This window comes from Pocillopora verrucosa, chromosome 4 (genome assembly GCF_036669915.1).
Source record: "Pocillopora verrucosa isolate sample1 chromosome 4, ASM3666991v2, whole genome shotgun sequence".
In the NCBI taxonomy this organism is placed as follows: Eukaryota; Metazoa; Cnidaria; class Anthozoa; order Scleractinia; family Pocilloporidae; genus Pocillopora; species Pocillopora verrucosa.
This window is the reverse complement of record NC_089315.1, coordinates 24,703,208-24,713,456: the sequence shown is the minus strand read 5'-3', so window position 1 is coordinate 24,713,456 and position 10,249 is coordinate 24,703,208. Positions and strand designations below refer to the sequence as shown.

Sequence of the window (10,249 nt, the reverse complement as noted above, 5' to 3'; positions counted from 1 at the left end):
AATGCCGCAATGCTTGCCTTGCAATTTCAAAATTGCCTACGAGACTCTTTATCGACTGTGGTGATTTCGTTAGGCCCTTGAATGGCTAAGTTATATGCGATATAAGGGGGAGATGGGCGAAATCTTCTCAAGGCCTTCTATTTTGTGCTCGGTTGAATCTATTTAGTCGATACTTTACTCTTCGTTTCTCGATAGAAAATCATATATTCCTTTCCATTCTTCAGATTGTCCATGCTGGCGATATTTGTGTCACGAGTAAACATGCAGATGGTGAACCTTACATATGGGTAAGTAACTTTAAAGTTTAGATTCAAATGAAAGCAACTTCTCCACCTTATTTTTTCTCTTTTTTCGTTTTTACTTTGTTCCTGCTTACTCCATCAAAGTATGTTTTACACGGATAGGTTTGCAGTCATTTCAATATCTTTATAGGGGTAACATACCGATCCCATGGGGGTGGGGGTTGGTTTCTTTTAGAAAAAAAAAACTGTGGTACTGCGTCGGTGTATAATCAAGATAATGTAAATTGGCCAACGTGAAGAGTTTTTAAAGCTGATTTTTCGAACGTAAGCTCTTCGTCGGAGCGAATATAAACCTTACTATTCCTGTTGGGGGAAAAACCAGGATCCGTTACAAAGTGTGCGGATTGGGAAATACAAGTTGGTTAGATAATCATGATATATGCTAATTAGGATATTGCGACAAATATGATAATTATGATTGGGTTAAATAATTGTTTTATCTCCGACGGGTTCGTGAAACGACTTCCATTCGCATCGAACAACTTGACGCACAAAGAAAATATAATAAGTCTGCTCGATATTGTTGTTTGGTCATTGGTTCCCTTAAACACATTATTTTAGGACAATAAAAGATCCAAACATTCATCAGCCCGCCAAATTTGAGATTTTGCCAACATTAACTGCTTTGATTTAATCACAGCCCGTTCAATTGACCAATCACAGCGTGCCTAGTAACTGTGGGATACAACAATTTAAAATGATGTTCAGAGTACCAACTGATTCAAGTCGTCAAATTTTGCGTTGGATCTTCCCTCTGAATCGTGCATTCAGGCTTGTTGGAACCAAGCATTTTTGACGAAGCTTCAATTAATTCTTCGTCATGCGATTCCTCCAGCACGCTCAAAAATCTACCAGTTTCTGTTATTTCTGACGCGAAGCTATCCGACAGTTCTTGACCGTTGATGCATGAAGTATCCACCATCGACCTGCACTCTGCTACTTCGTTTACAACAAGAAATAGCAGTTTAACGTTGCGCTCATGAACTTTTGTGAAGAACTTAATTCTTCTCCGCAAAGCCTTTTTTTCGGTGCCTGATTTTTCGATTAACACTACAGATGGCTCCGCGTCTATGGTTTCGCTTTTATGTCCTCCTCCTTCTTCTTCTTCTCCTTTTTGTTCCGGTTCCATGGCTTCTATATACTTCTTTTCATTTTCAATGATCGCGTCAAGCATTTCGTGAAAGGAGTTAAACTTTCCAAGAAGTTCGTAGAAGTTTTGTCGACTCTCTGTCGTGCATATACCCCGTATGTACCTTAGTTTCCACAACACGACTTCGTTATGCAGCTGTGTTTGAATCTGTTCCATTTTTGATAAAAGCTCCCTCGCTGTCCGCGCCAAGCTTGCACACTTCACATCAGCACAGCATCTGGAACCGTTCCTTAATACGTCCTGATTAAGAGGAAAATATGTTTCAGAAACAGCTAACCCTTTATTCCGAAAGGTCTAATGACTCCTAAGATTCTCGAACGTTAGTCCGGCGCACGCGCACTGACTCAAACGGGTCGCAGCGTCTCTCATTCCCACCATGTCTGACAAACTTAAACGGAGAACGAGCTAGGCAGTGTTCCAAGCCCAGCTTTATTCAAAATCTTCAATGTATATAAATGTGTAACTCACTAAGACTTCAGACCATGAAAACTATGGTAAGAAAACTTTATACGACTTGACACATGACCGTCACACAATAGTCGCCAAACTAGCGACTATCGCTACAAATAAAGTGGATAAGTTTTCTTTGTCTAGTCAAAACACCGTCGCAGTTTGGAGCACTTCTAGGAACCGTAGCAGAAATGTTCTTCTCACTTTTTATTTTAGTACCGATGTTGTATCCATTTTTTTCTTTTACACCCGAGTTCATGGCAAAACACACTTCGAGAGTAGATTGCCCTATTGTTCAAGTACACAACAAAATGACTCCTGGTTACTCTCGAAGTCATAATTCTTCGACGCCTGCACTTCGCAATGAATTTTCTTTTTGGATTAAGATGTGTTTATTATGCTATTCCTAAATGAATTCTTAAAATATTTTGAATTTGGTAAGCCCTATAGTGATCAGTGGCAGAAATATTGAGCTAAATCGGGTCTTATAGTAATCAAAAGAATCTACGATTTTGTGTCGGTTCAGTTCTGCCTCAATTATCCTTTATGGAATCAAATATTATGTAAAGGAAATTCTTCTCTCAAAGATTTTAACGTACTCTTTTGCTAGTCAAACTGTGAAAATTAATGAAAACTTCCTTCATCTCTCATTATTTATTCAGAAAACCACAGGTCAGTTGATTTATTACAAAACGAAAAACAAAAACAAGAAAACTAGCAACAGGCACCTAACAGCTTCATCAGTGAGAAGTCAAATTCTTCCAAGTGATGGATCATTTTCTTCAAACGAATGCGCAGGTGTGCGTTTCAATTTTCCTTTGAACTGTTATGTGCTCTGTGGAAATGAGTCTGAGAAACATACATTATATGTTACGCGAAAACCATTGCGCTTGTTCACTCATACAATATCGCTATGCATCCTCGACTTAATCTGACTCTATTAAAATTCAAATCCTTAAACTGAAACCGAACGTGAGGATTTAATGGTATTCCCCAGTGGGCCAATTAAGGTAAGAGGTTTGATTGGTGGTGCGTTAATGGTAATGCGAAAATTATCTTCGTTTAGGCGTCATAAAATTCTGAGTGGAATTAAAGATTTACGCAATGATAGAAAATCAAAGATGGAATTGATACCTATTTTTGGATGCATCACGCCGAAGCACGCACGAATTTTGGAAGACATTCTAAGCTTCTCGTGTTTATTCGAGAATTTGCTCCAATTTGTTTGCTTTCTTTCACTTGCATAATTATTATTTAGGAGAAGGAAAATGATTGGAAGTTTTTACCACAAAGCTGTGACAAAAAAATTGGAATCAAATTTTCTTTTTGATATATTTCTAAACAATTACGTTTGGTACTAAATACAGTTTTGCCTGATCAATCTCAAAACGTATGCTTAGTCAAGGTTAAACGATTTTCTTCTAAAAGTCTGATTGCAGTCTCGAAAATACTTCGACCACGGGATAACTGATTTATGTCACTGTGAAAAAATAACAAATTTTCGACTGAATATTCCATACAGACGGAAGGTTTAGTCACTTATCATACTGAAGTTGCACCCCAATAAACAATTTACCGTCAGTTTTGAGCAGCTATCCTGTTGTTCTTTCTGGGTGAGTGATGGTTTTCCTCTTGAGAATGGAAATCTGGAGAGAATTCGCCAGCAGAATGACATAATCGTTCCCATGATCAAACTGGCAATAATCACCTGGTGTTCAGAGTCGAGATGCACCGATCAGCTGCCACGAGATGACTTGCTTTATTTATATGGACTGTCTCACGAGAGCTCCTCCAGCGATTCGGCGCAGATGACGATTAGATAAAAGTACCAACCACTCAAGATGGCTCTGCGCATTTACTTAGAAACGAGAACCATTTATCCACTCCACACAAAGCTATCTCCAGACCTAAATGATAACATGTAATAAATTGTTACAGTTTCGACCTTTATGGCCCTTTATTTTTCTTTATTTGTTTTTACACCATTTTTAATGAAAAGAGCTTCTTCAAAAAATATTTCTCTATCTATTTAGTGTCAATCCTGTGGAGTGCTCCCGAAATATTATTTTATTTTTTAGAGTTATGTAAGGCGCTAAATCAATTATGGCCGGCTAATATGAGCAATATCTTTCATTCAAGGGACTAATAGCAAAATAGATCGGAGGTCCTCGGGTGTTTTCGTGTTACTTGGTGTGTTTCGTGTTATTCCGGCGTTCAATCTGTAGCAGTTCGACTCACTTTATCAACTAATTGGTTGAATTGGTCACACGTCCCGAGCTGAATGCATAATATTTTCATGTGTCTGCCTATGAATGGTGACTGTACTACTTATTTTGGTTATACTTCATCTGCATCTTTGTAAAATGTTTCGGCTACTTGCCAAATTTGTGAAGTCACTTTCGGTGTTAAGTGGATCTCGTCTTTACTAAACAGCTGCACCTGGCAACACAAACGAAAGCTGTTTTGTTACGCAAATCTTATCATATGGTCCATATGAACCTGTGAAAAATCAACAGGTTCCCTGAATTCCCACCCATCTTCTCTGAATTACACAAAAATCTTACAAAAACAAAATGAGTCTTTTGTGAGCATTTTACTTGTAGCGTGCTATACACTGGGCACATTGATATTTCGACAAGCTGCAAACTATCAGCGCACTTTTAAAACGCAGACGGTTTATCCTCATTTTATTCGACACTTCTGTCTTATCAACGTAAACAAAGCGTCGAGTCTTGTTTTTCACGCCGTTCACGAACCACTACAAAAGCTGACAGATTTCATAAACCACACCTCAGTTTATGATACCGCTGACACAGACTCGCCCTGCTCGGACCTTGGCAGAAGGACATGTGCATGTGGTCTCATATGTGCAATACTGCAGGGCGTATTAACCTTGCAGTCAATACAGCACACCTTTGACACGATGACTTCACATCATCAGATTACACTAACGCTGTATAGAATTCGCAAAACCTGCAGCAAAACAGTTGGCCTGCTGGAATCAACCAGCAAGTAAGGAATCACATTTAGAACGTTAGGAGGAAGAAAGTGTTATCGTATTACACCGACTCACATAAAAAAAAGTCACCACCTGCAAACTCGCTCAACCAAGTCGATTTGCAGCTCCGATTGAAACCAAGACGCAAAGGGTATCAGACAGACCACAACTTTCTCAGGTAAGGATTCTACCTGTTTATTTCCATTATCTCTATTTCAATGTATAAACACTAAGCACAAATTCTATGGGATAATTCCATCACAAGTGAGAGCTTTACTGCCCAAACATTTTTGCAAACAGGTAGATTATACAGAAATGTCTGGCCCCGAGCCGAAAAAATACAATGCGCTTCCCAAACTGTGATACTACGGTGAGCTTAGCTTTTGGAATTATTACACCTAAACTTTTCAACATTTTACATTGTTAATTTCAGGGAAAGTTGGAGATAGATTGCTTGTCTATAACCAAACCTATTAAGCTGGTTACCATGGGAACCACGATGAGTTCAGTGGGCTTGGCGAATAAGCCACCCGCATTGCCACCGGTAAAACAAAATAACACTGCGGTAAGTGGCTGTCTCTTTCTGACCCAGATATTGTTCATTTTTTAAGAAACGTTTTAAAAAAAGTAGGAGAAATAAACACGACATTGGGTCTAATAATTAATTTTTTTTGCTATGGATTCATTTATGTCTGGTCAGTTAAGGTTTACACAAACTTCCTGTACGTCGTCTTGGTGTTTGCCAAGCGAAAGTGGATACTGTTGTCAACCGATGAAAAAATTGAATCGAAAAGAATATTAGGAAGGTTAAGACGCCTGCTGGGCCAATAGCAGAAACTAGTTGTCAGATCGTGCCAATAAGAATTCTGAATTATATCAAGACAATCTTATTTCGACACTTCCACACATAAATTGATATTGATTTTTGTAATCCTCCGAAAGGAAGATTCAAGTTGAGTTTATTCCATTCAGTGTTACGCGAAGATCCTAAAATAACGTGTCAAACTTTATGATTGTGTAATTTAAAGTATCCGAAAATGTCTATGTATGAGCCAGTTCTCTACCCACACATTATGGCTCAGTTTGCCATCAGTGCCTATCTCGTGTAATTATTCGCTGAAATGTCTCTTCGCATATAATCTGACAATCCATTGAAACATGTGTCTTGTGCTGTTTTTACGTTTTGTTTGCTTCTCAACGTTTGTTTCTGAGTTGTGTGTTTCAGCCTTGTTTATTCTCAATTTGTGACTGACCGACAGACCGACGAAAAGACAGAGCGAAGATAGAGTCCATCAGTGTTTTGTGAACATTTGTGTAACATAATTCGTGTACGCCATTAGTTAATTAGTAGTATTGATGTTCGTATCAGTGAGACAGGTAAGTCAGCTATCTTGGCTTCAATATTGATATTACAGATAACAGGTTCGATTTCTTCCTTCTTGCGAAACATTTGCTTTAATTGAATCACTATTTTCCTCCTTTTTTTCATCCTATTATATTTTTTGTGCCCTTCTTTCTATGGAGTTGTGATAATCTCTAATGAAATGTGTACATGTACTGTGTAACTTTATAACGTGTAGTGTAAACACGAGATTACAATCATCAACTGAAAGCTTCGCTGGAAACCTTCCATCATAACACCGCCTTCAAATTCCTTCCAAGAATTCTTTAGTCTGATGTCTGATTAAATTGCAAATGAATGTGTTTGAATCGAGGCCAGGTTTTTTGATGTAAAATACGAAGAACCTCCAAGAAATTAATAATATCGCTAGGGTGTAACACAAAAAGCCACGCCCAAATCACGATTTAGACATTTTGCAACAAATTTAACTCCTGGGGTAAGGGGAAAGCAAAGTCCTTGTTTGGATATATTCCTGACGGTATACATTTTCTTTCTTTTAAAAGGTGCTTTTGTTTTGTATCATTTGGCAAAGTCATTACTTATTTTAAGACCAATTTAAGTTTAACAACGTTTCCATAGGTAATCGCCACCGCGCAATCTCCACCGGACTACAAGTTTGAACACTTTACCAAACTTTGTCAGCATTATCAAGAACAAAAGAAAATATTGCAGGTGTGAATGATTTCACTAAGTCTTGAGAGGCTACCAAAATGTTAATGGTAATGGGACTGAACGGAGTCCAATTCGGTCTGTAAACATACGAGTGATTGACAAAATTGGACGACCGCGAAGCCGGAGTCCAATTTGTCAATCACTCGTGCGATTACGGACAGAATTGGACGACAAGAAGTCCTGTTGCCAATTAATCATAACCGTTACAATTTCCGAAAACAACAAATACATTTAGGTCAGATATCTCCCGTAGAGATAGTGTCTAAATAAAAAAAAATTCTCAATTTTGGAAATTCCTCAATTTTTGAGGATAAGTGATTGTTGCTTAGTTTATTGTGATTAATTCTGTGATTGGTGGATTTGGTTGAGTGGACTTAGTAATATTGGCTACCTCAACTGTCCGATTATGGCTAACTGATTACAGCTCTACAGAATGATTAACGACAAATAAAGCAGCAAAGCACCAATCACGTTTGAGGAAATTGTAATGGTTATGATTACAAATGTAATATCTACATAGAATATGACAATTTCGAAATTGTCATCGTGACTAATTTTTTTCTGCATTTATTGACTAATAAACCTTGAAAGTTACCAAGAGAGGTGTTTACGCCTTCAAATTTTAAATTGTGGCTTTTTTGCAACGGTTCCTCGGTCCCTGATCCAAACTGTGGAAGAACCTTTTTGAATTTTTTTTTTTATAACCTTAATGTTTCTTGCCCTGCAAGTAAAGGCAATTTTGTCCTCTATGTAGGTGCAAATCCGGACAGAGGTTCATAATTGGAAAAAGGTGGCGGAGAATGGTGATGAAGGGACTGAATGTCGTGAAAAGATCCTGGGCTTACTGAGCCAGTTTCGCGAGGCACAGAAACAACAAGACATGTTAATTGAGAAAGAAAAGCTTAGGTTGGATGCGTTTAGAAACTGTATCAATGAAGACACCACGAACAGGATAAAAAAACGATTAACATTCTTCCAGAAACTAAACAAACAACACGAGGCATTGTTGGAGCATATCCGACAGGATATTCAAGAATGTAGAATGATTTGTAAAAGATTCAATGATTCGAGTGGAAGGTAAGTTCTTTGTTGCTGTGCCAACGCCTTAGAAATTTGGTTCGCTTCTTATCTTAACATTTTCGTGATGGGAAAATCGGCATAAAAATCGGAGAATTTAGGTTTTGTCACAATACCAGTTCCTTACTAAGGCTCTTTAGTATTCTAATGATATGACTTTCTCTTCCCCCCCCCCCTTCATTGACGGTCAATTTTCTGTAGTCCTCCCTTTATACTTAATTAGCGATAACTGATCTCACTTCCGTTCCCCTGAAAACTATGTCAATCCCCCAACCCCTTTCCCCCCCCCCCCACGTGATGAATAATGAGTGGAGTAGTCCCTAAACGACCACCTGACACTTAACATAAACTGACTTGATGTTTAATATTTTGAAAGGTCTAAAGGGTTTGAGACTTGGATAAAATGTCCAGCTAGCCCAGCTTACGATTACGGTAGTATTGGAAGCTTATGAGGTGAGATATGCGATCATGATAAGGAAGTACAAATACATTGTAACAATTCTCAATTAAGTGTTGAAATTAATCCGGGACTACAATGGGTTTTCTCTAATTTAATCTGATTGGTCCCTAACTTCTAATCCAATCAGATTTACATGATAAGCTGAATTATACAGGCGATTTGATTGGTTCCTATTTATGATCTCTCGGAAGATTGACGCATAGTTGACGTCATCGAAAAAACGCATTTTGCATTGACGCATGAGCGACGCAGCGACATATCTGCTGCTCCCCGTGTGCCACTTTATTGTTCTTGTCACATTTTGAATTTATCTGTGATTTAATCCTTTAGACCTTAACATCAGTTTGCATTTTCTCCTCACTGTTCTCTATACATTTCCTGATGAGCTGACAAGGAGATTTTGTTTGACAATTATGACCTCCTTTACTTGATGATTATTTCCTTTTTTCCCATGACCTGAATATGTGAAACAGAGGTGATCTTGTAGGAAGAAATTAGATGCTTGTCACTGTTAGGGGTTAAAGGGTTGAAACTGAACAGACGCATGGCATCATGGAATCTAATTGATAAGCCGAACTATAACCATTCGCAACATTCTCACGCACGTCTCCCTCGCTACGGGCACTTTGCTTTTTTTTACTTTGATCTCTTTTTTAATTATTGTGACATTTTCCCTCTTTTGTCGGATTGGTAATTGTGATAACTGTGGTTTTGGTGTTGTGACGCTCTGAAAGGGAATGAAGACTGTCACTTTAAGCGATTGTTCAACGAGATACAGAAACAGTGGCGTAGCCTGCTTCACACTCAGTTCCTAGGTGTGACTAAAATATAATGAATGCTGAATAAAACTTAAGGTCATGAGAAAATGAGAAATGATCAACAAAAAAATGAGCGCTTGATTGTTAGGCATAATCTCCTTTCATGTACCATAGTAAATGTACAGAAAACAGTGTGGAGAATATGCATTCTGATGTTGGGATGTAAAGGATTGTGATCAATAACTGAGCTCTTACACACGTATCAAACATGGCTCACAGCTGAAAGTGGTTATTCGATAAAGGAGTAAGGGAAACGATCTGATGTATTTGTATTAATTAATAAACCTCCATGACCATTTTTGGAGACAGAAACACTTACAACACCAATCATTTAATTACCAGACAAATGGCACTGTTTGCTTCTGGGCTGTCTCAGGGTTGCCCAAGAAAAAGTTTCGTGCATTAAGTAACTTAAGTACTGCCCCTTTATAACCACTCTTTGATTTTTATGGTTGTTTTTCTTCCCGAAGTCTTTGAAGGTAGGAAAGAAACCATTGTTCCTGTGGTTCTTCAGTCCACTCATCAATCGAGATGGAGAAGCGGGAAATCAACAGGTTCAAATGATGTCTCTGAACATGAGCACAGGATGGATCAGCTCAAAGTCAACAAGAGCAAAGCCTCGAAAAGGATTATGAGACCGTGGTGACAACATTGTAATAGAAATAAAGTAAATCAATTGAAAACACAGTGATAGATCGAGGTGGAACAATTATCCACAGACTGTTAGCCCTAAGTGACATTCTTGCACTCAAATTTCATTAGAAATAACATATGGAAATAAAAGAATATCTTATTTGTACTGCGTTGTTTCCACCTTCTTTCCATATCATGTGAGATTCTTCGAAGCGACTATTAATTTTTATTTTCTTAGGTCATAAATGTAGAGAGCGTTTTCGCGAACAGGTGTTCTCTATATATTC

The 10,249-nt window shown here is 38.1% G+C and overlaps 2 protein-coding genes across 2 annotated transcripts; one reads left to right on the top strand and one right to left on the bottom strand.

The window, feature by feature from the left end:
* Positions 1-571: 571 nt before the first annotated feature.
* LOC131779372 (uncharacterized) lies at positions 572-4,309 on the bottom strand. The gene is made up of 2 exons (XM_059095923.2): positions 3,479-4,309; positions 572-1,692 (listed from the first exon to the last, which is right to left on the bottom strand). The coding sequence occupies exons 1-2, from the start codon at positions 3,587-3,589 to the stop codon at positions 1,024-1,026; spliced, it is 780 nt and encodes a 259-aa protein (XP_058951906.2). The 5' UTR covers positions 3,590-4,309; the 3' UTR covers positions 572-1,023.
* A 6-nt stretch (positions 4,310-4,315) lies between these two features.
* Positions 4,316-10,098, top strand: LOC131779367 (uncharacterized). The gene is made up of 6 exons (XM_059095915.2): positions 4,316-5,078; positions 5,334-5,465; positions 6,882-6,974; positions 7,729-8,051; positions 8,428-8,504; positions 9,800-10,098. The coding sequence occupies exons 2-5, from the start codon at positions 5,388-5,390 to the stop codon at positions 8,501-8,503; spliced, it is 570 nt and encodes a 189-aa protein (XP_058951898.1). The 5' UTR covers positions 4,316-5,078; positions 5,334-5,387; the 3' UTR covers position 8,504; positions 9,800-10,098.
* Positions 10,099-10,249: the final 151 nt, after the last annotated feature.